Below are 26924 nucleotides of genomic sequence, written 5' to 3' on the forward strand. Positions count from 1 at the left end.
GGGGGCCAGCCCAATGACCCCTCTGAGCAGTTTCCTTGTTTCCCTGCTCCTGACACAGAGAGGACGGGCAGCCGCTGGGACAATGAGACCGAAGCCCTCGGGAAAACGCCCCACATTTATTAATTAAACCCATTATAACAAGATGACAGTAAATCACTGTGTCATTGGCCTGGCTGCCTGACGCTGGGGTAAGGGAAGACACCCAAGGGTTCTTTCAAGAGGTCCCTGCCCCGAGGGACCCCGGAGCCTCATAGGGAAGGATAAAATTGGCCCGCAAGGACAAGCACCTGCTAGTGACAAAAATGAAACCCAAGTATATCTGAAGGTGGAAGGAAAGGGGAGGAAGAGAGTGACAAGGTGTCAGGGAGCAGGCAGGGAAGAAGGTGGGACTGTCCTCAAACGGCAGAGGGAAGGGTGACAGTCCTAGCTATTTTTACTTAGGAGAAAACAGAACAGGGCAGAGTCAGATAGAGCAGGTGGTCACAGCTCCCAGCCTAGGAGCCTGTCTCCAAGCCCGGCTTGTCCCATCCCCCGGCGGCCGTCCATGCTCAGACTTATGCAGTAGCCTCCTCCCTGCTCTCCTGGCTACCACCCGGGCCTGCTTCACCTCTGGTCACATCGTGCTCTGGCTCAAACCCCTCCCCGCTGCCCACTGCCCACGGCGAGGTGGGCAAAGTATGCCCTCTGGACAGAATGCCCTGTTTCATCCTTTTTGGATCCCGAACTCCCAAACTTAGATCTCAGAGAGAAAAAGCTAAGAGGCCCGAACTCCGAGTTCCTACCTGAAACGCTTTCTGACAGACAAAAAAAAAAGAAAACCAAAACTGTGTATTTACACAGAAATGAAGGAAGGGAGTCTTGAACAAACTTGCCTCTTTTTGCGGTTAAGCCAGGAGGCCTTTGAGAGAACACATAGCAGGACCCTCTGTTATGTACTCTCAATGCCCCACCAGGGGACAGAAGGAACCCCACACCCCAGCTCATACTTTGCCCACCCAGAGGAGGCCCGGCCAGGAAGGCAGTGCGGAGACCCAAGCCCAGAGAGCAGGGAGCTGGGGCATGGGGGTGCCGGGAGGTGGGGGGCGGTTCTCTGCAATGCTCCTCAGTGGCGTCCAGAGTTTTCGGGGGGGGGGGAAGCCCACAGCACCTCTAAAGCCGCCAGGTCCTCCTACAGGCAGAGCAGTCGGCGCTCCTCCCCAGGCCAGGACTCTGGCCAACAGGACTCGGGGCCACCTCCTTCCCAACCCCCCCGTCGGCCGCCACTTCTTCCCCAGGCCCCAGCAGATGCGCCTGCCCTTTTCTATCAAGGGACACGCAGGCTCCTTTCCTGGATGTTCTGTGGGCCTGAGGGTTAGGGCAGAGAGGAGGGACGAAGGGGGGCGGGAGACTACAGGCCCAGACCAGCAGGGCTGCCGTCCCGGGAGGTGGGACCTCTCTATAGGCAGACGCACGCCCCAGGAACGGGAACAGGAGCAAGGACCCCGATGGCCCTGCCTGAGCATCCCAGCATGTGACGGGTCCCCAATCACAAAGGTACTCTCGGCAGGAGGTAAAAACTGATGTCTTCTTAGAGAAAGCAAATTTCGTAGGTCATCGATTGCATCTAGAAAGTGCCCTACGCACTCACCACACATCAAAGGCACGGGAGAGACACACTTTAAGACAATCACGCTTGCCTTCTGCTCCGCGCAGAGCCTAGGGCCAGCCCCGGGCACGCCCCCCTTGTACCCCGGGCCTCGGCCTCTCAGCCTGAACAGGATGGGGGCCCTTAGAATTTTCCAGCTCTCGAACCAGGAGACAGAGGCACTCGATTAAGGGGCTCGCTCCAAGTTGACACGGAACGGGGACACCATGACCAGGTTCTTGACCTGCGTGACACATGGCCTTGATCCAGAGAGAAAACTGCCAAAGGACCCGGCGTACAGGGGTATTTACTTTAGCCCTGCCTAGGGCCTGGTGCGGTCATGACCACTGGCAGCCAGAGAGCAATATAGCTCCTGCTTTCATCTTCTAGAACCGCAGTTTGACATGCTGTCTTCTCTTGGGTTTCTGGCCCTAAACGAGGATATGGATGCGGGATTTGAAAGCGACAAAGCCTGGCCTGCCCCTCCCCAAGTGAACAGGGGGGCCTCACTGTGTTCTCACAGTCTTTCCCCCGAACACTGACCCCTAGCCCAGCCCTCATTCCCCTGTCCTGGAATTGTCTGTCCATCTGTCCAGCTTTCCTGCCAGGCTCCACACTCCTCGGGACCCGGTCTGGTCCTCCCCTGTGCTTGGCACACAGTAGGTGCCCAGGAGAGGGTTGGTCAGTGGATGAATCACATCCAATCCCTCATCTGACCCCGCAGGAAGTAAGCTGCTGGCCCAGGGGCACCAGATGGCCGCTGGGTCCCATACTGGGGTCTTGGGACTCCCGACACCATGTGGCCCACTCCAAGGCTGGTGGCCAGTCCTCAAGCGCACAGTCACCCTCACCGTTCTCGGAAGAAACCGCAGCACAGGGTGACCTTCAAATTCAGTTAAAAATGGATTTTGCTGATCTTAATAAAAGATCCATTTAGCTTCTGAATGAGGGAATGCAAATTCCAGCAGGTCCCACCCCGTCTAAACACGCGGCCTCCGGGACTCCCTCCCAGTGCCACTGGGGAGCATTTGTGCAGGGCGGTGACCTGCTGCTGGGTGAATTTATGTAGCTGCTCAAGGTCCGGGCAGGCTTGGCTGCCAGCAACTGGGGGGGGCTGGGGGGGTTCATCCTGGGGGCCATTTTCTCCTTTTCTCCCTAAAATGTAAGAAGGAACACACACACTCACTGCAGTCATACAATGCAGGGATATGGGAATAACAAATCCATCGTTTTCCTTGCTCTCTGCTACCTGACCCCGCCGCCGCCCGTGTTTACGATCGGATGCTGCTCCCTCCCCATGCTTCTCAATCGTGGAAAAGTCCCAGAGAGGGACATTCTCTCCCGGTCACCGAAACCGAGATTCGCCCATATCCAGGACTCAGCCATGAATGCGCATCTGCTCAACACTGATCCCCAAACCCTTCCCCCGAGCCCCCAAGTCCAAAAGTTCTGGAGACCCAAAGTCTTCTTCACCCCTTTGGCAGCGAAGCCCGCCTGGCCCGGAGGCCAGCTGTACCCGCTGCTCTTTCCCCACCGGCTGTGAACATTCACATGTCTCACGCAGATGCACCATGGTGGCTGACGACAGGGGGCTGCCCGGGCCCCGCCGAGTGTTATATAAAATACAGCCTCCACACAAAAGCAACTGTCTATGGGGCTGAAAAATCCAGAAGCGTTTCTGGCCCCAAAAGCACCCAACGAGGGCCTACAGACCAGAAGTGACTGGAAAGTCGCTGCTGACTCTTAAAACAGGGCAGAGCATCTCATTGTCTGTGTCCTTCCCGTGATGGTCGGTGTGCTGCAGGGGCCTGGGCATCCTGAATGTTCTCCGTCAGGGAGACATGCATGGGGTCGCACTGCAGCGGACATCCTGATTCTCCGCATCCCCCCCCCCCGCCCCCAAACACACACACTCACACACGCATGCACACACGAGTCGTGTTTTCTAGAGCGTAGATTAGCAGTACATACCCCAAATGCTGGCGAAAATGTAATGCAGATGAAGACAGCTACGCGCCATGTGGTAATGTTCCAAGACTCTGAAATCACAGAGCTGTATCCAAGTCCCGGCTCTGCAGACCATCCGCTGTGTGACTCAAAGCAAGTGACATAACCTCTCTGGGCCTCAGGAAACCACAGAGCTGTGAGGTCGCATCCAGGTCTCCCTTCTCGGGCACCACCCCAGCCCAGGCCAGGGCCATGGCAGCCGGCTCCCAGCGGTCTCTGCCTGTCCCCCTCTTCCTTCCAGCTTGCCCGCCCAACGCCACATAGAAAAATTCTTCTCTTAAAACCGCTTTTGTTAGGTCGCCTTCAACCCTTGGTTCAAACACACAATGGCTTTTTATTGCCCCAGTGAATGGAGCCCAACCTCCTTTGTTGGTTTAAGAAAGAAAAATCTTATATTAAAAATAATAAATCACCTGAAATTTTGTCGACCTAAGATAGCTGACTTCCCCTCCTTGTCCACATACGCAGAGGCACGTGGCTGTGATCACGGTGGGTGGACAGATCTGCATCCCACTTCCCACACGTCATGTCACTTCTTAGTGTTTCCTGTGCTGGGCAAGAGCCTCCACATTCATCTGAGGGCTGCTGGCCCCACAACCAGCCTCACCAGAGCTATGGATGTCCTGAACACTGAGAATCTCATGTGGCAGCGTGTCTTATCAAGCAGTTCCTGAAATACACTGTGCAGAATGGCAATCCGTCCTCCCTCTAGAGGGTCAGAGTGAACATCAGAGCATTAAAGGCACTGCTAAGTCCTGCAGCACACAACACAGTATAGATTTCTTCAACCTACTGTTCCCAAACATAGATGAGCAAGGAAAAAAGAGTCGCCTCAACACCTGAGTCATTAGTGTTCCTTGGCACACACTTGGGGACATGCTAAGTGTCCGAGGTCACCTCCTGCCCAGAAACTTTCCCAAATGCCCCCCTGCTATCTTCCCGGTAACTAACTGATCTGAATCCTGAGCCTGGTACTTGTGATCAACAGTGTCTTCTGTCCTTTCACCTCTTGGAAAATGAAGTTCATTGCGGTCACTGCCACATGCAGACTTGGGAGGGAAGAGACTCAGATCAGCCCCTGACCACCTAGCTGGGGGACATTAGGCAAACTGTCAGCTTCTCTGAGCCACAGTGTTCTTGTCTGTGAAACAGAGAGGCCAGCAGCTCAGCACCAACATGTTACGAGTCTAGCCTGTCTGGGTTTTCAGCTCAGAACTGCAGCAGAGACTGGTGGGGTTACCGAGTCCAAGAACCCAGCAAAGAGTAAATGTGACCTTGTTTTCCCAGAGTAATTCAGGGATGTGGAGTCAGAATGCCTGGACATGGAGCCCAGCTCTGCTGCACCCCGGCGGACTGGTCCTGGGCAAGGGCTTGACCCTGAACCTCACTTCCTCCCTGTAAAATCAAACAGGCCACAGAGACATGCACACGCACAAAGACAGCACACACACAGAGACACACACGCATGTACGTGTCACACCAGGGAAATCTGAACGAGATCGGTAGATTGTGTCAAGGTCAATATCCTGCTGGTGACACTGGGCTGTAGTTACGCAAGATGTAACCACTGGGGGAAATGAGGTGAAGGGTACATGAGATCTCTCTCTGTTCTTTCTCACAACTATATGTAAATCCACGACGATCTCAAAATGAGTTTTTTAAAATAAAGCAGGCTCACACCTATAGCCTGGGGACATTACAGATATTCAACAAGAGGGTGTATTTATCATTCCCTCTGGGCTGCCTCCCCACACAGTGGGTGTGCACCAAAAAACCTTGAAGAACGGAGTCGGTGGAAGACAATATGGAGCACACAGTAGGTGTTCAATATTTTTCCTTATTCTTTTGATAAAGCCTTAAGAGCCCAGAGAAATGCCCTCCTTGGAGACGGTTTGCTGGGGACACCATCAGCAGGGGAGGGGGGCCTCCTGTGCCCTCTCAGCAGCAGGGGCTTGGTCAGGAGCTGCCAGGTGCTGGGGAGCAGAAAGCCGGGCAGCTGGAGCCAGGTGGGGAGCAGGCATGCCGGCAGAACCCTTCTTGTTTGGGAAGGCATTTACCCAAATCCCACCCCTTTCCCAGAAGGGCGGAGGCGCCTTCCAGCAGAGGCCCAGGTGCGGGACGGGCTGCCTCCGGCCCTGCCCGCTGCCTCGGGTCCCGGTCCTTGCCCACAGATAGCCGGTCCAGGGAAGTCGCTCAGAGGCTGCCAAAGACAATTTGCCCCTCCTGGTCTCACACCCCTCGGGCCACTTGCAGCACGGCTAGCAGAGAGGCCAGGAGGCCCCCCGGCTCCCCGCCGCCTCACGAGGGCAGTCCATGAGGCCACTCAGTTAGAACCAAAGGGTGGGGGCTGGGGCTGGGGCTGGGGACAGGGCCAGGGTGGAGGCCTCTGAGGGGCAGATGCGGTTCCAGAAGGCTTACTGCAGAGCAGTTCACATCTGGGAAAATCCAGAAACAACCTGGGTATCCAGCAACAGATGACCGGGGGTCACTATGTAGCCAATGAAACTCCTCTCCTCCAAGGAGGCTACGTGCCATGAGGGCTCTGGGTCAGACAGCTGGTACTCTGCTCTAACACATTCTAGTCTGCCCCATCTTCCATATGGACGCTGCTATTATCCCACTTTACCGATCGGGACATTACAGCACAGAGAGGTGATGTAACTAGCCCAAGAACACACAGCTAGTAAGGAGTACAGCCCAGATGGGAACCAAGCACCTTGCTCCAAAGGCCCCAGTCTTAGCCCCACTAGGAGACATGCACGATACCCCACGTGGAAACGATGCGTGAAAACAGCACACAGTGTGGTTCTCACCAACAGCAGCGCGTGTGCACGCCCGTGCATATGCACAGAGAAAATGGCTGGAAGCCCTGGGTTACGGAACTTCGGGGGACTTCTATCACTTCCTTTCTGGCTCTATTGTCTGCATTTTCAGCACAGAACATGTTAGACTTCAGGCAAAGACTCAAGGCTGTCAGGTAAGCTGCCCCTGATTCCTTGGTGCCGCCTCCCGCCTCTTCCCGGGCATGTTCCCACCCACACCCACACCGACAGGCTCCAGAGACTTCAGGAGCTCGGTCCTTCCAGGCCAGGCTCGCACACCCACGGCGAGGGCCCGTCACGAGCTCAGGAAGCTCTTCTCCAGCTAAAATGCTTCTGCAGCATTGCCTTAACCACATTTCAGGGCTGCATCCACAGCTCCCATCTGCCTGATGGTTCACTCGGGGCTGGGCGGCGGGGGGCAGTAAGGCATGGCCCTTCTCCCTGGGGTCTAACACCCAGATATTAAAATGGCGCTTAGAACAACTTTGGGAAATGTTTATGCTAGAACACTGCGTAGGAGCAAGATGAACAGCTGTACAGAGAGGTTCATCTCGACTTGGTAGAGAGAAGGTGCGGACCATGCACAGGAGGAAACCATGACAGTGGGGACAGTAGCTGCCTCTGGACTGGGGAAGAACTTCTCCTTTGTTCTCCTCTGTACGTCCCCCAAGCCCTCCAACAATAACGCAAACATAATGTAGAAATAACAGCACTTACTGCCTGAGACTACACTAAGCGCTTTACATGCATTAATCCACCCAACCGCCTCTTGGAGGCTGATCCGATCACAAATGTTTTACAGATGAAGACAATAAGGCACAGAGAAGGAAAGGGACTTGCTCAAGACCACACAGTAAGTGTTGGAGTGGGATCTGTCCCTTTAAAATTGAAAAAAAAAGTATTTAAATTCTCTTTTGAGAATTTAATCTTGAAGGCTCAAGAATGGAAAAGAACCTTAATATTTATTGAATGTGTCCTGATATATAAAACTGCCCACCTGCCCTGCTCCTCATTTAAAAGCAAGTCGCACATAAGAATCCCCCCACGTTGCTGGTGGGAGGCAGAACCTCTGTGGCCGCTCTGGAAACAACCCAGCAGTTCCCTGAATGGTTAAGTACAGTTAGGACCGGACTCGGCCATGCCACTCCTAGGTATACACCCAGGAGGGAAAAAAAAACACATTCGCACAAAAACCTGGACATGGATGTTCACAGAAGCATTTGTCACAACAGCCAAAGGGCGGAAACAGTCTAAATGCCCACTGGCAGATGAACGGACCGAACACACAGCACATCCACACGCCGGAGTATCACTCAGCCATAAACAGGGAGTGAGGTGCCGATATCTGCCGTCACCACGGATGAATCTTGACAACACTTCACTAAGCTGAAGAAGCCCGACACAAAAGGCCACTTGTCATGCGGTTCCATCTACATCGAGTGTCCAGAACGGGCCCATCCAGAGAGACAGAGTCGTGGATGCTGGGGACTTCGGGGAGAGGAGGACAGGGTGTCTTTCAGGGGTGATGAAAAATGTTCTACCATTAGACAGTAGTGATGGTTGCCCAATTGTGCGAGTATAATAAGACCGCTGAATTGCACACTTCAAAAGGGTAAATTTGATGGCATGCAAATTGTATCTCAATGAAACTGCTGCTAAAAAAAGTTCTTTTTAAAAGGGGGCGCCTGGATGGCTCAGCCGGTTAAGCGCCCAACTCTTGATGTCAGCCCAGGTCATGATCTCAGGGTGGTGAGATTGAGCCCCGCATCGGGCTCTGCACTGGGCATGGAGTCTGCTTAAGATTCTCTCTCCCTCTCCACTACTCCCATGGCTCTGTGAGGACACAAGGTGGCCCCGGAGATGGGAGGGGCGGTAGGTTTGCAGAAGGATGCTGGCCGCCATCTGGCCTCACCCTCATGAGCCCCCTTTGTACCTGGCTCTGGGGATCCCATGGCCCCTCAAGTTGAGAATGCAAACAGATCAAGATACCTGTCCCCAGAGGGACAGCCTTGGCTGACGAAGCGGAGATGTCCCAGGGCACCAGCACCTGCCTCAGCCTCTGACATGCCCCGCGTTCACGGGTCAGTCCCTTCCCCTCCCCAAGCCTCGGAGTCTTTGACAAAGTGAGGGCTGTTGCACTCAAGAATCACTATGCTTCCTCCCAGTCCTAGGATTCTGAAGAGACACTCTTGAGATGTGCCATAAACGCAAAGACAAAAGAAACAGAGGCTTCAATCATGTTTACAGATAAAATATACTTTGTGGCAAATTTTATCTGTGTGACAGATAAAAGATACTTTGTGGCATGGGAGAACACAGAACTTTCTAATGGTAAATACTTTGTATAATAAGAAATGAAACACAACATTATTAGGTCCGTATGTTCCAAGTAAGACAACCACTAATATATTAGAGAGAGCCGTCAATCCTTCACAATCTGTGGTTCTAAGACAATGCAGTTTTCTCTTCTGCATTAACAAACACATAAGTCTAGTATCTTTCTTACTTATGCAAGGCTGGATAAAGTCTCCTGAGGCACAAGGACACACTGCCTTGACTACCACGGAGGTCACGAGGGTGGGTTGATAGACAGAAATTGCTTTCACTTCTACTGACTCAACACAGAGAGAGGAGATCAGTCATGGAAAATGTTCCCGTAAGCATTAATAACCTGGAAAAAGCCTAGTGGTCTCACGAACATTTCATCTAGTCTTACAAAAATAGAGCAAGAGAGGCTGCAAGCACAAAAGACTTTACATTTCAAGGCCAAATGGGCTGGTTAAAAAACTTCAAAAAGGCACAGTCTCTTAAATATAAACCTTTTAGGAGATCAATCAAATTCATAAACCTCTAGCTAGGTGGATCAAGATGAAAAAGAGAAGGCACGGACTACCAGTATCACCAAAGAGGGGACATCACTACAGAACTTACAGACATTAGAAAAACACTAAGGGAATATTATTAAGAAGTGACGCCCATTGACTTGACTACATGGATGTAATGGGTAAGTTCCCTGAAAAACATTAATTACCAGAACAGACTCAAGAAGAAATAAACCTCACGGGAGAAGTCTCTCTCAGCACATCAAGATGGTGGCCAAGTCTCTTATCCACCAAAGAACAGAATTCAGGAAAAGGTTAGCGAATGGAGTTGTTTTTTAAATGTGGACAAAGCTGGTTTGTGTTGGCAGAGATGTCTCCTAGAACTTTAATTTATGGTGGTTTTTAAAGACTTACACTTAATGCCATCTTCATTGTTTCTCTCGCTCCTCCCCACTCCGGCTCCTACTTCTCTGAGACTTTGATCTTGCCAACCGTGCTTCTGCCAGCCATGGCACTCCTCAGGAATGCCACGCCCATGGGCTGGTGAGGAATCAATACATAAAAGAAAAACCAGTGGAGGGTCAAGGGATACAAATTCCAATTTCAGCTACTTTCTCTATCTAGTAGGAGAGACAGGGCTCACCCGTGTGAGGCGCTCAGAAGACCACATGAGACCACATATAAGAAAGTGATCATTTATTAGCAAGTGTGAAAAAGGTGCATACAGACAAGTGCCTAGGGCAGCCAGGAGAGAGGAGTACCTTTGGCTGGAAGAAGTTAGCAGAGAAGGCCTCCTGGAGCAGGAAACAGGCAGAAAAGTGGAAGAGCGAGCAGGTGTCAAGACATAAGGATGGGAACAAGTGTGGTGGTCTCGGGGAATAATGAGGAGCTGGCTCACACGCATAGTGCTTACCAGTGTGTGTACAGGTAAGTGCACCTGTAACAGTGGCTCTTTACCTTTGGGGGCCACACAACCCTGTGAGAGTCTGATAAGAATTACTGATCCTCTCCCCAGAAAAACGCATCCATGCATCAGACTCTGCATGGAGTTCTGAGGGTTAACAAATGTGCACGTGAGAATGGGGATATAGCATTGAGAATAGTGGGTCTCTGTAAATTCTTCTAACTCGACTCTACAGTGTCCGCCTTCCTGGGGCCTGACCCCCATGCGGCCCCTCCCGGTTTACCTCGTTCCACTAACAGGGTCCAGACCCCTGTGTGTTTGAGGTTCACAGCTCAGCTCTCTGGAATGCGGAGGACTGGGGAGGAAACTGAATGACAACAAAAACAGTTAAGAGCCAACATTTATGGAGCGTGTACTCTGTGACACATACACATCCGTGATTCCCATGTACAGATGTGGAAACAGGCCCCACAGACAGACAGACAAGCAGTCAGGTGGCATGTACCTGCTGACTGCCACCAAAGGCCAACGTGGGTGTTCTTGGGGCCTGGAGTCCCGAGAAGGACCATCCACCCGAATGCCCCTTTCATCTCTCAGATGAGCACAGGGAGCCCAGAGAAGGAATGACGGGAGCTCAGGGCCCAGGTGCTCCGGGCTCTACTTCCAGGTTTCCCATCCCCCAAACTGCCTCCTCTTGGACAACGGAGGCCGGTGGTCATTTTAAACAGGGCCGGAATTTTCTAGAGCTGCCGCCAAGGCTCACGGGAGATTAACCAGGAGCTGCTGCTATGGGCTATGCACGGCCTGGTCGGAGCTTGTGGGTAGGAGCAAGGGGCACAGGGCATGTTCATTCCAGGGGCCCTCGAGGCCAGGGCTGTGAGCGGGGCCTCAGATTCCTCCTTCTCCTCCTTCCTCTGCTCCCAGTAACTAGTCACCACTTCTGGAGTCTTGACGGCTCGCCAGGCCCTTCATAAGGGACTCTGCCTGCTTAAGTCCCTAGGAGGGAGGTCTTGAGACTGTCCTGGCATATGGGTGAGGGGCGTGAGGCTCAGACAGGGAAAGGGACGTGCTGAGGCCCACATGGGTAGCAGGGGAGGCTGCCAAGGTGGGACTTCAGATCGCTGTTAGCCAAACCGCACTAGCCGCCCACTGAGAGCAGACCAGCATCACCCCACCTGCAGCCTTGGTTTCCCCATCAGTCTCAGAGGGTTGACACGGTGCTTACCCCACCGCTTTTGGACGGATGGCTGGAGAGGCGGATGGGACAGAGCGGAGCAGCCCTTCCCAAGGGGAAGAATCTGGGAGGCAAGTGTCTCATGTCCTTGTCTCTCTCTCCCCAGAGCAGGAAGGTTCCTAGGTCTGCAGGGCTCTCGGCCTGGCCGGTGGTGCCCAGACCCTCCCTGGAACCTCGGTCCAGTGGGCAGCGGCCCCAGCAGGGCAGTGGGGAGGTGGGGGGGCACAGCCTGGCCCTGCTCCCGCCCCTCCCCCAGCCAGGCCCCGGGGCCACGCAGCTCCCAGCTTCTGCTGACGCCGGGTTCTGCTCCCGGGGCCACTGCAGCCAGAATCACGAGCGATTCCATCATGCCCCCTGGGGCCCAGAGCCCTGGACACCTGCATGCCACAGAGCCAGCCTGTCAGCAAGACTGCTCCCTGCTCCCCAGCCCTGGACCCAGAGGTGACAGGGGCAAGAGGCATCCACCTCGAGGGGCATGGCTCCCTCACGGTGCTGGGTGTGGCCATGTCGCGGCATCGAACCCAACTAGGGCCCGATCCCGGCTCAGGGGGACCAACCTTGTTGAGTCCCTGCAAAGTCACCAAGGGGCCCAGCAGGAGAGATGACAGCCACCTTCCCTCACTCACAGGGTCGGTAAGATAAGGTCTCCCTGTCAGAACTGTCACTGCTACTTCTGATCATCATCATCATCATCATCACACACACGTGTCCCTGCGTCTCACGGATCCAAAGGCCCGCACTCTGTTTCACACTGGAACCTCTCCGCAAGCAGGAGGAATCGTACAGCGGGTGGGGCGTCGGCTTCACAGGCAGCATGCTTTCTGGCCCGGTAGTACGTAAAACGGTAATGTGTTTACGATGGATGGCTTCTAGAAGGAGCGGGTAAGTGACAGCGTTCACACCCTCCGGCGGGCACGATCGTGGTCCTTCCCGCCGGGTGCCCTGCCTCCCTCATTCTGCAGCATCTCGCACATAGTAGGGGCTCTGTGAAACCCTGCTGGATAGACCCAGCCACCATCCTAGCTGATGCCCCCGATATACAGCCCACAGCAAAGGCACCCCCCTGTGTCAATCCCCCATACACACATCTCCTAGGCAACGTCCCCCCAGGCTCCCTGCAAGGCCCCAGAGTTTCCCAGAATACCCCGGGGAAGGCAGCAGCTCTCCCCCGGAACCGGGGAGCTGCTAGGCCACCAGCGCGGAGCCCCCAAGGAGCTCCAGACCGTGGCCCTGGCTGGGGTGAAACCACCAGGAGGTAGATTCGGCTGAAGTTCCAAAAGACCCCCACAGACCAGGGAAGCCAGGGAGGGGGACATTTCTCCTGCCACCCAGAGAAACGCTTTCTCCGTGGAAGGACTCAAAAGGTCTGCCCAACACACTCGGAACAATCTCACCAAAAGGGGTGGGGAGGGTTAGGAACTCCGGAGCAGAGTTTGGTGAGAAGTTTCCAGAGTATGTTCCAAGCATGCTCAGCTGAGCTCCGGCAGGCTGCAGGCCAGATGCCGGGCTCCTGGGGGGTCCTCTGCTGAGGGCGGGTGGGGACACAGCTCTGGCCGCCTGACAATGATGACATCAAAATGCAGGCACCCAAAAAGTTACCAGGAAGGGGCTCCTCTCAGACCCACCGTCCCAAAGCAGCTGCTGGGGTGGAGAAATCTTTGGACCAGCATGAATCCTGCCCCTGACACTGACAGCTGTGTGGCCCTGGGCAAGTCACTTTCCCTATTTGAGCCTCTGGCGCCTTGATTTTCAGATGGGGATTAATCCAGATAAGATGGACTTCGAGACACCGCCAGAGAGAGAGGGGCATACATCACTGGGACGACACAGCCAATCCGTCAGAAAGACAAAATCATAAATAAGCAGGAGCCCCCCAATCCATGAAGTAATAACAACAGACAAAGTTAAAACGGAGAAGAGACAAATGCAAACTGTAGTACCTACTAACACCCTCCCTCAGAGAGTGTGGTGCAGCGAGCGTGCACACGGCTGTGAGCACGAATACGTGTGGGGGGGAGGGGCAGGGAGGGAGCTGGGGCGAGTGCGTGTGTGCAGTGAGGGGACAGGATGGAAGAGAGAGGGTCTGGGAACGCGTGGGAGAGACGATGAGTGTGCTACGGTGACGGGGGGATGCAGGTGCACATGGAGGGGGTCGGGGGGATGTCAGAGGAAGAAGGGCCCCCCACCCTGGGCTCTCATGCCACCCCCAGCGACCTGCTGGCCTTCTGACTCAGCCGGCCTCCAGCGACACCTGTCTCCTCCACCCGCCTTCCTTGGACCTGCCCTGAAGCCAGTCCTTAAAACCCCCCTGAGGAAAGTCCGGTTCGTCCAGTCCCCTGACAAGTGACGGGTAACTGGCAAGGCAGGGCCAGGGTCCGCCGGTTAATGGGACGCGATCAGCAATCACACGGCACGGGAACTCACAAAGCCAGGCCCACTACCACCCTACCCAGTTTTGAAAAGGCAAGAGAAGCTCTTGCAGCTTCAAGAAGAGAAGGAGGGTCCGGCCACCAACCAAGCCTCCTGTTCGCACACAGAGTGCAAGAAGGTGGGGAAAGAGGCCGCTGGGGGACAGTCTGACACCTTGCCACCCCAGTACTAGGCCTGGTTTCTCCGCATGGCAGGGCCGAGGGGACAGAGGCCAGCGGCCAGCTTTTGCTTGGCTGGGGACGTGCAGGTCTGTAGGCAAACCCTCAGCTCCTGCACGAGAGGGGAAATGTGTGCCAGAAAGGACCCAGGCCATGGGTCCCCAGAAGGGGCAGAGGTGTGTTCTGCAGGGCCGGTGGCCCAGGGACGCCCAGGCCACTTCACCCTGTCCCCCCGGGTGGTCCCCGGGGTCAAGCTGCGTTCTGCAGGGCCAGTGGCCCAGGGACGCCCAGCCCACTTCACCCTGTCCCCCCCAGGTGGCTCCCAGGGCCGAGCTGCGTTCTGCAGGGCCGGGGGCCCAGGGACGCCCAGGCCACTTCACCCTGTCCCCCTGGATGGCCCCAGGCCGAGGTGCGTTCTGCAGGGCCAGTGGCCCAGGGACGCCCAGCCCACTTCACCCTGTCCCCCTGGGTGGTCCCTGGGGCCGAGCTGCGTTCTGCAGGGCTGGCAGTCCCTCGGCGCTTGGTGCAAGCAGCCCTATGAAAGGAGCATAAAGCTGCGCTCTGAACACTCCAGGCCTCCCTTGTCCAACGGCCCCAGGATGTCGCATGACCACACAAAAGAAAGAACAGCACATGACTCTGAGAAAGGCCTCTGGAAGGGAAGACGGCAAGCCTGAGAAGCCCAGCCGCCCAGAGGAACTGGATGAAAGGGGCTGGTGCCCAAGCCAGTGACAAGCAGGCCCTCAGGCCACCCGAGCCTCTGACGCCTGAAGGGTCACCGGGACCCCCTGTGCCCCCCCAGCCCCATCCTGCTATGCCCACGCCCACCTCCGACCTGCCTGCGTCGCTGGCCCATCCCAAACCACACAAGCCTCTTACTCCCCGGCTGCGAACCCTCTCATCTGGAAGCCGGGAGCCGAGGTTTACGGGCCTGGGACGGCCTATAAAATGCTGCTGCAGTGTGTCAACACTCTGACCCCTCCTCCGAGCCCCTTGCTGGAAGCCCACCCGGGAGACCCCCAGCAGCCTCCTGTGTGGCTAAAGCCAGGTCCCTGCCAGGCCCACACCATCTCCAGGAAGGGCCGCTTAACCCCGGGCAGGGGGACGGGCCCTGGAGCCAGACCACCCCCAGACCACCCTGTTCTCACCCGGCGGCCCAGCTCCGCCATTTACTGCTAGTAATTCAATCCCAACTCCCAGAATTATGAGGCTTGGCCTCTTCATCTGAAAAATGGGGCTCATGCCACCTCCCCACAGGGCAGTTCACGCCACCCGCCGTGGTCAGGGGAGGAAGGGGCAGCCTGGGGAGGAGGCTGGCATCTTAGCCAAGGCTGCCCAGTTAGCTGGTGGCAGAAGAGCCAGTGACAGGACCTCCTGGGGTCCTGGGCTGATGGCCCATCAGTGGGAAGCTGTGGAAAACGGAGCCAAGCAGGTCAGCAGGACCCAGAGAGCAGAGGTAAGCTGAACCTGGCCTGCGGCGACCTTCCATCTGCTCCAAGTTTTCTATCCTGAAGCATGGAAGATTTTTCAGGTAAAATACAACACAATCTGAAAATACCTTTAAAACACTGAAGTTTGTTCCTAGAGTGTCATCAATTGACAGGCAACATCCAAATAATACGTTAGGAGAATAAAATGGGGACATTTTGAAAACGGCATTACTGCCATATAAACCCCCAAAGGTGAACACTTCTCTAGATGTCACCATTTATTTAAGTCCTGCCCATTTGTAGAACCTCCATCAGTGACCCCTCCTCCAGGCAGCCTTCCCGGACTCCCATTCCCGCCCCGGGGCCAGGTCCTGGCTGGGCCCTCAGCCCTCCCGGCACTGATCCATACACACCATGTCCACCAACCGTTACCCCCCATGTGGCGACATCCCGGCGTCCCACGCTCCCCCTGGCATCGTGGCGGGAGCGTGGCACAGCAGTTAAGCATTTGGGCGCTGGAGTCAGACGGCCCGGGTCCAATCCCAGCTCCAGACTTCCCAGCCAGCTGTGCGACTCTGGGCAAGTGACCTCCCCCCTGTCCCTCAATTTCCTCGTTAAGAAAATCGGAAAAGCCACCTTATAAGACGGGTGGAGGGCTGCACGAGGCACCACGGGAGGGCGGCCGGCACAGAGCGGGTGCTCTCAGCGTGCTGCGACGACCATCGGCGTTCCCATCATCCTCTCCCTAGGCCTCGCTGTGTCTTCATCAGGACCAGGTGGACGGACAGAACCTCTGCGCCCTTCCCTGTCACTGGCTCTGCCCTCCAGAGGATACTGACTGGTGGGCAGGAAGACGCGGCCTCGGTGGGCCCAGAGCTTTGAGGGGTCTTCCGTGGACTCACTGCTTCCTCTCCCCTCTTGGCTCTCACCCAACAGCCCACCGGGGGAAACAGGGGCCCCCAGACGTGCCTGCTCCTGCCCGGGTCCCAGCAGGCCTGCCCGGGCTCGCCTGAGCCCCGTTCTGACTGGGACCTTTGCAACTTTCGTTTCAGGTTGCTGGCATCACGTGAAGGAAACCCAACCCAGCAAGGGTTTCCATACAGGGTTCCAGACCAACCCGGCCGGCGGCAGAGAGCGGCAGCCCGTGGCTGGGGTGGCCGGTGCTGGGGCAGGGAACCCGAGAGCCACCGGACTCAGAGCCAAGCCAGACCTCGCCGTCAGGGCCCTTCTCTATGCACCGCTCTCGGGGCCAGAAAGGGGAGATGGCCATAGCTTAGCAGCTGTGCAGGCGCCAAGGGGCTCGGCCACCAGCCCACCATGTGCTCCCATCTTACAGATGGAAAACTGAGACCCAGACGGGGGTGCGGCGGGCACCGTGGGTGTTCGCACCGGAATCCAGCACTTTTGGTTTCCCTGGGCTGGAGTCAAAAGCCCCAAGAACAAGGGCGACCCCTTCCCAACCCTTCTCCCAGAGAGAAGACCGACTCCCGTCTTCCAACACCAACTCGGTGTCTGGAGACCTAGGATGGGATGTGTGGCTTTGGTCAGTGAGCTGACAGAACGACCTAAGTCCTACTGTGTCCTTAAAACCCGGAGAGGGAAAGCGGAACTCAAATTGTTAAAAAGAGTTACCAGGTGACCCCGAAGTTCTGCTCCAGGGGTGTCTACCTGGGCGAAATGCAAAGGGAATTCGCAGTCACCAGGGCTGGGGGGATGGGGAGTGACTGGCACGAGGCTCCTTTTGGAGGTGACAGAAACACTCTGGAGTAGACAGTGCTGGGGGTTGCATGACTCTGTAAATGTACTAAATGTCACAGAATCGTAGACTTTAGAAGGGTGGGTTTTATGGTATGTGAATGATATCTCCATTGAAAAAGAGATTAAACAAAAACAATGTCTTTTCAAGGTCAGTGCAAGAGCCCTGCCTGGCCGGCCCCTCCCTGCCCTCCCTCTGGCACCCCAGCGTCCTCGCTCTCCCGAGGTCCCACCTCAGGCCCCTGCCCAGACCGTCCTCCTTGCTCAGGTGACAGCCCCCAGCCCGCCCACCTCTCCCTGGCCACTCCTTTGACTACTGTTTCAGCCCCTCCCTGCGCCCCATCTGGTTTACTCAGGGCTGGATCCTGATGCCCAGAACGGTGCCTGGGACACAGTAAGTGCTTAGTAAAGACAGAACGAAGGAACAGAATCCTTTTAGTGACCATCACAGCTTTCAAGATAAAAGTCCCAAACTCCTGGGCCATGCTTACAATGGCTTCCATCAGCAGTTCTTACCCCATTGCTGGAATCTTCTAGAAGCTTTAAAATACCAGAGCCACCAGGGCCACCCCTCGGAGATTCTGATTTAATAGGCTGGGGTAGGGCCCAGTCACTGGTATTATAAAATTCACATTGATTCAAACCCACATCTAGTCACTGCCAACCACTCCCACAGCATCACCTCCTCTCCCACTTCAAAAACCTATTTAAGGTTCTCCAGCAAACCCCACTCCCCACACGTAGGCCTTTGCACATACTCTCCCTACCAGGAGCACATGACTCCTACACTGACCTGGCTGAGTCCTTTTCAGCCTTCAGGGCTCAGCTTAGATGTCACCTCCTCCAGGAAGCCGTCCCTGAACATACCAGTTTCCCACCCTCCTGTGAGCTCCCAGCAGACCCCAGCGCAGAACTCAACACATTGCACAATCACGACCAGAGCCTTTCACCAACCCCTGCCACCCACCTACACGAGCACCCAAGGGCAGAGCCTGCCCGATTCCACACCGTCGGCCGCAAACATTTGTTGATCTCATGGGTAGAATGTGTGGTTCTCCAGGTGTGTTTCCCCAGGGCAGCTCTGGACAAGGGTAGAAGAATGAGCAGGGACGAGAGGCAGAACTGCAGCTGTGTCCCTGTCACAGGACTTCCAGAATTTCTTTCAAAACCTATACATCTAATTAGCTCGTAATACTGAAAAAATAAGCCAGCATCAAGTGGCATTAGGTTGTGGGCTTGGTCCTCCTGGTGTAGGGTTGCCCCCCAAAAGGCGATCCATGAAGTTTTTCTGACCTAACATGGGATGGAATATCATGGTGTTTGGGGGGCCCCCACATCCTAGCCTGAATTTAAAGCCTAGACCCCATGAAAGGGGGAGATACTGAACGACGGTGTAAACTTCCAGGGATAAGATTCACACGTCTGGGGAGTCCGGGGATCTGATGTACAGCTGGTCACTGCAGTTCCTGATACCGTATCCATGCTTGAATGCAGCTAAGGGGGTAGACCTTAAATGTTCTCCCCACAAAACAGAAAAAGTAACGACGTGGTGAGATCGTGGTGATCATTTTATAACCCATATATGTATCAAACCAACACGTTGTATCTTCAACTCACACAATGTTATGTGTCAACTCTCTCAATACAGCTGGGAAAAAGGAAAGAAAAATAAAGAAAACCTAGACCCCAGGAAGGCGCTCTCTCCTTCCTAACCCCACAGAAGAGACCGCCAGTCAAGGCGGTCTTTTTTTAAATCTTTTTTTAAGATTTCGTTTATTTATTTGACAGAGACACAGCGAGAGAGCGAACACAAGCAGGGGGAGTGGGAGAGGGAGAAGCAGGCCTCCCGCCGAGCAGGGATCCCGATGTGGGGCTCGATCCCAGGACCCTGGGATCATGACCTGAGCCGAAGGCAGACGCTCAACGACTGAGCCACCCAGGCACCCCAAGGACTGGATATTTTAGCAGCAAGTCCGGACACAGGCTCGACACTCTGTTCGACGGTGCCGGCCGCCGGTCAGACCTCATGTGTGGAACGCAAACCGCCCATGACCCCCGAAGACCAGACGTTTCATTTGGACAGACGGGAAAACTGCACAAAGGTCACATGGTGAGTAGAAGCTCCTTCCACAATGGCCCCCATGAATGTCCCACCTGGGGCTATGTGGCCATTGGAACTCAAGTTCCCGGGTACTCTACCCAGAGGGCAGAAGTATTGCCCCTCTCCACCTTCCCGACCAGGCTATGGACCCGGGGCAGAAGAAGAACCTGAACTCTAGATGTGGGTGCCTCCCCAGCCCAGAAAATGTGCCAGTGAGGCCACCCTGCCCACAGCCTACAAACCCTCCAAAGACAGTCACAGGGAGTTAACCTTCCAAGGGTAAGATCCCGAGAGATCTAAGCAGGGAAGGGGCCGGAAAGCTTGGAGGACTCTGGACTTGGCCAGAGACTGCCTCCCTACCGCCCTGCCCCTCCCTGCTTCCAGGGAAGGCTGAGTTTTGGAGATCCTCTGCCTCTGCTTCCTCTTTCCCAGGTGTCCCCAATCGCCTCCAGGTTTAGGACAAGTCGCGTCGGGAGAGCTTACTCCTCTGGGCAGATGGCTCCCAACCCGCCAAGAAAAGCCCAGCCCTCCCCTCGGAGGAGGTGCTCGGAGCTCGAGAAAGGCCCAAAGCCCAGCCATTTGTCAGCTGCTCCCAGGGACAGGGTGCCAGTTTCGGCCCAGGCGGGCGGCCCCCTCCGGCACCTTCCAGAAGGTTCCCTCCTCCATTCACCTGGCTTAGGTGTCCCATGAGTCCGGCCCCGGGGAGGGGGGCTGCCAGGCCCGTCCTGAAGAGCAGGGAGCCATCGGGGCACAGAGAGCCGGGAAACACGGAAACAGATGTGCGGGCCAGCCCTGACAGGCGAGTAATGACAGACGCTCTCTGCAGGCCTCAGATGTCAGCGTGGAGAAAAGAAAGGGGCCTCAGCAACACCTGTTCCGGGCTCGGAGGCCACGCTCCAGGGGCTGGGCTGGGTGTCCCCGCAGTGAGGGGCCAGGGTGCGGTTAGGTAAACAGCTGCACGCTCCATTCCCCTGAACACTCCCCGGACGGATCGCTGGGTCGCTGGGAGAGGGCAGGACAGCCGGCCCGCCAACTGGCAAGCAAGGAAAGCCCATCGATCACGCAGCAGGCCTATCGGGGACGACCCGCAGCAGGAGGTCCCGGCTGAAATCTGAACACCGGCACAATGACGTGGGGAGCAGAGACAAAGGGCACCACTTATCAGCTGGGCAGCGACCAGGGGGGCGGGGGACAGGATAGCGGGGCCGGCTGGTGGGGGCTTTTCAGGGCCTCTGGCCCGTGCAAGCTAACTCCCGCCTCTCAGGGCTCCAGGGGTGGGGGAGGCACGTGCGGGGAAATTCGGACCATCCCCCGTCCAGGGCACTGCCACCTTCACAGGGGGAGCCCCAGAGGGGACAGAAAGGCAAGAGACAGTGGAGGCTGGGGCCCGGACGCCAGAGCCGGACTCCTGGCTCCAATGCCGGTCCTGCTGTTACTAGCTGTGTGACCCTGGGCAAATCGCTTGCCCTCTCTGGACTTGCTTTTCCGCTAAGGAATGGAGATGGTGTCACCTCCCTGAACAGGGCCGCTAGGAGGATCCAGCAAGAGTGATACAAGGGAAGCGTGGGGCACGGTCTGGAACACAAAGTGCATTCCGTGAAGCCACCATCATCATCATTATGTCCCCGGATGTCGCCTCTGGCAGCCTGGCCCGCTGCGTCCCTGGGCTCTAAAGGGAGGGACAGCCCAGCCCCCCTCCCCCAGCAGGAAGGTGGGGGGTGGGCAGAGGCCGCAACAGCACAGCAGGTGGGAGCCAACAAGAGACGCAACCCCCAGTCACCAGCACCTCAGAGCGAGAGAAAGGAATGAACGTGTCCCATTTTCCTACTGCGCACCTGCGGCTCCCACCGCAAATCTTCCAGAAAAAGGTCATCTCCATCTCGCCGGTGCTTCGAGAAGGCAAGTCTGGCCCCGGGTCACACAGGTGGCTCCCAGCAGAACAAACACTGAAACGAGGGCTGGGTGAATGCCGACCCAGAGTCTCATGGGCGGCTTCACAGAGGGGCCCAGGCGCTGGCGTTCCTCCTCAGGGAGGGGGTACCGGGCCCCCGAGAGGGTGGGCTGCAGCCTGCCCCACCAGCCCCAACACAGCGCTGCGCCAGACGCCAGCTCCGAGATCTGGGGGCTACGGGACGGGGCGCCTCCGGGAAGCAAGGAGTCCGGCTGGAGGGAAACGCCGCAAACACCATCCAAACAGAGGGTGTCGGTGACACCTTCCTTTCCTTTCTCTCCTTCTCCCTTTCTCCATGTTCTTCCTAATGTTTCAGGCTGATTCACTAATGAATGAACGTGGACCAGGAACAACAGGAGCCATCACAGGAGGTGGTATCGATGAGGTTCCGGAACATGCCGTTCCGGCTCAGTAGTTTCCCGGGGGCTACCTGCCAACGCCCCCGAGCCACTCCCCCCCGAATCCTCAAACCACACACCAGAGACAGGCGGGACCCGGGAGTCCCCGCTTTGTCCCCAGCCGCGAGGCCAGCGCTCGCTCCTCGTGCCCACCCTGGCGCCGGGGGCCGGTCCTGCTCTGTTTACAGCTCTCCACCGCCGCACCCCTCCCCCTGACACTGAAGGCGCAGCACTTGCCACCAGATCCCCAGCGTCTGGAACAGTGCCTGGCTCAGAGTAGGCGCTCCATCACATTTGTTAAATGAATGGGCGGGAGGAAGGAAGGGCAGGAGGCTGCATTTCCGGCTTTCTACTGATGACCAGTCAGGCTCTCCTCTAGGCAGGAGTAGATGCTTCTCCCACCCTCTGGCTGTGGGAGCCTGGGAGCCGCAATGCTGCCCGCCCCCCCCCCCCCAGGCCGCTGGCCTCACCACCCACCTGGATTGCTGCCACGGCCCAGCCCTGGGTGGATCTCTTCCCGGCGCGTTCGGCGCATTCCAAGCCTTCTTTCAAGGACTTTTTATCTCTCCCCTGTGCCTGACTCCCAGGCCTGGAGTTCACTGCAACCTCATTCCCCCTCATCCCCACGGGCTCTCCCGTGCCTATTCTGCTGGACCCCGCCCCCGAGCCCCCCCTCCACCGCATCCCACCCATCTTCCAAGGCTACACCTCTGCCAGGGGGTGGACGGAGTGGGGCTCAGGGATGGGAAGACCCAGGTTGAAGACCCACCCCAGCCTCCTCTACTGGCTGCGTGACAGTTGCCGACGCCATCTGACTTCTCTGAGCCTCAATTGTACTCATACGCAAAATGGGAGTAATAAGGCCTCACAAGAGCAAACGAAATAACTTGCTTTAGAAACGGTGCAAAAGCAAGAAAGCCAATCAGCCTTCCCAAACTCATGCTGACCCCTTCTGGGCAGACACCAGCTTGCGTTTTCATCCCCATGGGGCTACCCTCCGCGGCCACCTTCCCAGCTGGACCGTTTCCTGCAGTTCCTACCCGGGAGGCCCACACTTGGCATCTCATCAACTCCTGATGAGTGAGCAAATCAACACAGGAAAACTCACCCCAGAGTGGATGTTCTGCAGAAAAGCACTCTGGCAAACCTCAGAGGAAGCGCTCTGATGACTCCGTGCGCCCCCATCCCCAAGCCCGAGACCCACAACCATCCTGCAGACCGAGAGCCACGCAGAGGACTGACCCATATCCCAGACAACCCTGCCCAACACGTCGGGTAGATGGGAGGGTCCCACCGTATGCCAGGCACTTGACTTTCTGGGGGCAGCTGGATGCCCAATCTGTTTGCATACTTGGCCCTCCAGGGGCAGGCGATCCCGATCTCCACTCCACAGCCCAGGAGACAAGCACAGGGAGGGTGAGACACATCCACTCAGGTGCTCAGTGGCCAAGAGACAGGGCAGGACTGGAAGCCAGGTCTATCCTGCTCCAAAGCCAGGCTTACCTCCCAGCTCCGGCTGGCACTTCCGGAAACTTCACTTCTTCAGATACCCAGGAACAAACCCACAGGCTGGACGGCCACAGGCTGCCAATGAGAAGTCCAGCACCACGGTGGGGAGCGATACAGTGCGTCCATTTAGAATGAGGGGCCCACCAAAGGCCCCAGTTACATCTCTGTGGTCCGAAAGGGACACTGGCAGAGAAGGAAGCCTGGGCAGAGTGTGAAGGCCCAGGGCAACCACTGGAGGGAAGCGGGAGGATGTGTCCACTTCACAGATGCAACCACGTGAACGAACGCATGACCCAGGAATCTCCGCACGGGTGCACACGCACATACAAGGGGGAGGCATGACCAGGAGCCTCTCAAACGCATGGAACGATCATCCCCGAACAAGTCAGAGACACTCTTCCCCATCCACAGGGCCCTCTGCTGGCCCCTCACCAGTGGCTCCCACTACAGGCCTCTGATTAAAACAAACCATTCTGAGGGTCTCTAGCGGAGATTAGGATCATCAGGGTGATCACAACTCACCAACACCTACTTCCCCAGATCCACTGAGGGCAGGCCCTGCTCTGGCCTTTACAAAGCCAGATCCAAAATGAACTGAGCCCCAGTGTGGCTCCTCCCGGGCAGGGAGCGTGAAGGCAGGCGCCTTATAAAGGGGGCGAACGCCAGCCCCCCCGACCCCCTCCGCCTTCCTCCTGCACAGCTGACTTGCAGAGAAGAAAGACTCTCTTCCCACCAGGGGAAAAGTCTGTTTAGGCCACTGTCCCCCGGGTCCCAAACCCCCACGTCTGAAAATCTGTTTCCATCTGCTGTGAAGCAACTGGAGAGTCTCAAAGGAAAAGCGTGAACTTGGGGGGAAAGCTGCCGGAGCTAAGTGGGGCCAGCACTCGAGAGTGGAGAGGAACCACCACCTCTGCTGCATTTCCAACCGGGTGAGCACAGGGACCTCCCGGTGACCTGCGCGGCTGGACTAATTACCAATGTTATCAGGCGGATGACAGACATGCCCCGAACTTCCTCTGTTTGACAGACTCGGCTGCAAACACACTCAAGTTCAGGCCCGAGCCTGCTGTTTTCAGCAGTGCCCTATTCTTCCACAGACCACTCCCCGCAACCCCCCAACTCTACGTGCCTCCTGGCTCAGCCAGGCCGTCGCACTCCCCACGCGCCAGCCCGGGGACCCCCGGGAGGGCACCTCCTACTGGAACGGATCACACAGAATCAGCACGCCCTCCTCCCCGCACAGAGGAACAGAAAATAACAGGTCTTCCTTCCCTGCTTGAAATCACAGAGGCTGAAGGGAAAACAGCCACTTACCTTCATTGCCGCTGCCACTGGTGAGCTCCACCCCACGGGCCCCTGGCGGGCGAGCCCTGGGCCAGCACACACCAGGGTCCCGCACTCCACGCAGGCGCCGATGATCAGCTGCCGCCCATCGTCCACCAGCAGGCTGTGGCTGGCTCGGAGGGTATAGAGGAACAAGGGCAGCCGGGCCACCCGCACGGCCTTCAGCCCCAGACACCGCTTTTTCTCCTGCTGGCAAAAAAAGCACACGAACGTCTCCACCTCGTACTGCCGCGACCAGGGGCTGACGGTGTGGTGGGCGTTGCGGGCCTCATGTTGCAGCCACTGGCCCAGCAGGTCGTGGTAGCACAGGACGCAGGTGGCCACCAGGCCGGTGGAGTCAGCAGGCCTGGCACGCGGGGCGGGCTGGTAAACGGTGAGGAACGGGAAGAAGGGCTCCTTCTCGCCCAGGCGGCTGGAGGGGTTCACGTTGAGCTGGAACTCCTTCCCAGGGCCCAGCTCAGCCCCGCAGATGTAGCAGACGGACGCCGGGCTGCCCCGGGTCGGGGCCGGCGGCTCGGAGAGAGCAGGGTCTGAAGCCGAGAAAGCCTGGTGGTACCTGCCCAGGAACCCCTGCACGGAGGTGATAAGCTCCTCGTTCTGGCAGGCCCGGTACAGGGCCCAGACGTCCTCCAGGACGCTGAAGCACTTGGGGCAGCTTCGGACCTCACAGCGCTTGTTGGGGCCCCGGGCATTGGGGGGACAGGGCAAGAGGCTGAGGAAGGGGAAATGCATGGAGCCTCTGGCACTGCCGTTGACGATCCTGGAGGCCACTGCCCGGGCATCCTGGGTACAGTCCTCCCCACAGAGGTAGCAGGCCTCCGGCAGGGCCCCAGCAGGCGGGCCGTCTTCCCTGGGGAGCCTCCTGCCCTTGGAGGCCATGCCGGGCGCATGGCTGTTCAGGGGCACCACGTAGAGCCGCTGCAGGACGGGCACGCTGGCCAGCTCGAAGTTCTGCCACTGCTGCATGAGCGAGGAGAAGCAGCAGGGGCACACCAGGGTGCTGCCGCCCTCGCCGATGGGCTGGGCCCCTGCAGGGGGGCTGTGCAGCCACAAGAAGGGGAAGAAGGGAGCCTGGGCCAGCTTTTCCTGCTTCTGCACGTGGATCTGGTGCTGCGAGGCCGGCGCCAGAGCCGACCCACAAATGTAGCAGCAAAGGCCCTCTGGTGGCGCAGCCCTGCTCTCCAGGGAAGCCCAGGGGACGCCGCCGGCGCTCTCCTTCTCTTTGAGGCCAGGGAGAGGCTGCTCCTTGCGGTCCTCTTCCTCGCTGGTGATGTTGATGTCACTGTCCTCGGACATGCAGTAGCTCCCGCGGGGCTCCCCCGGCGGCCTGCTCTCGGGAGTCTTGGCGGTCCTGCCCGAAGGGACTCCTTTCATGCCCTCCGCGGGGGCCGCGTGCACGGCAGGGCCTTGCCAAGGGTCCTGAATGCCCCTCAGGACGCTGGCCCGGGCCTCGGGGACCCAGTGCCTCCCGGCGGCCTTCCGCCTGCGCCTCACGCCGGTCTTGGGCTCCCCGTCCCCGCGCTGCTTCGAGGGCGCCCCCTCCTCCTCCACGTCGCCCTGTCCCGGAGGGGGTCCCGGCGCCGGCCTCCACTCCTGGCAGCGCGCCCCGCGAGGCCCGGGCCCCGGGCGGGGACTGGCGGCGTCGCGCGCGGCCGGCTCCGTCTCGGAGAGGGGGTCGGTGTCCGACAGCTCCGACAGCTCGGAGTCCCGCGTCTCGTCGCCCGCAGCGCCGCCCAGCGCGTAGGCGACGTTCCACTCGCGGGGGGCCCCGGCGGCCCCACGGCGCCCGCCCGCGCCCGCGTCGCACTGGTGCGGCCGCTTGAGCCAGTACATGCGCTTGTCCACCGGCGTGCGGGCGCGCTCGAACGCGGCCCACTGCTCGCCCAGGAAGCAGCGGCACACGGCGCACACCAGCACGCAGCCGTCGGCCGGGCACAGCTCGCGCGCGCCGGGCGCCGGCTCCTGCTGCTGCAGGAACGGGAAGAAGGGCTGCGCCGCCGTCCCCGCGCCCGCCGCCGCCGCCGCCGGCTGCTTCACCTGCAGCTTCAGCTCCTTGCCGCGTCCGATGCCGCCGCCGCAGATGAAGCAGGAGAGCGGCGCGCCGCCCCCGCCGCCGCCTCCCGCCGCTGCCGCCCGCTCACCCACGGCTGCCATGAGCCGCTGCTTGCGGGAGAGCGGCGCCGGCCGCCCGCTCATGGCCGCGCCGCGTCCGCCCGGCCCCGCGCCCCGGGGCCCGGGGCCGCCCTCAGCACCCGCCGCCGCCGCCGCCGCCGCCGCCGCCGCCGCGCCCAACTTGGGGCATGAGCGCGCCGCGAAGTTTGGCGGCGGGCGGCCGGCGCGGGCGCGGGCGCACGGCCGCTCGCAGGGGCGCCCCCCCGGCCTGCCGAGGCCCCGGCGGCGCCGCGGCGAGCGCGCCCGGAACGCAGCGGCGGCGG

The 26924-nt window shown here is 58.0% G+C and overlaps 1 protein-coding gene across 1 annotated transcript in view; it reads right to left on the reverse strand.

The window, feature by feature from the left end:
• Positions 1–26614, reverse strand: part of GSE1 (Gse1 coiled-coil protein) — a 329408-nt gene extending 302794 nt beyond the window's left edge. Inside the window, exon 1 of the mRNA XM_081807863.1 lies at positions 24460–26614. Coding sequence (XP_081663989.1) covers positions 24460–26322 — 1863 coding nt within the window. The 5' untranslated portion in view covers positions 26323–26614. The remainder of the gene's footprint in view (positions 1–24459) is intronic.
• Positions 26615–26924: the final 310 nt, after the last annotated feature.

This window comes from Leptonychotes weddellii, chromosome 16 (genome assembly GCF_054177405.1).
Source record: "Leptonychotes weddellii isolate Sample4059 chromosome 16, ASM5417740v2, whole genome shotgun sequence".
Lineage (NCBI taxonomy): Eukaryota > Metazoa > Chordata > Mammalia > Carnivora > Phocidae > Leptonychotes > Leptonychotes weddellii.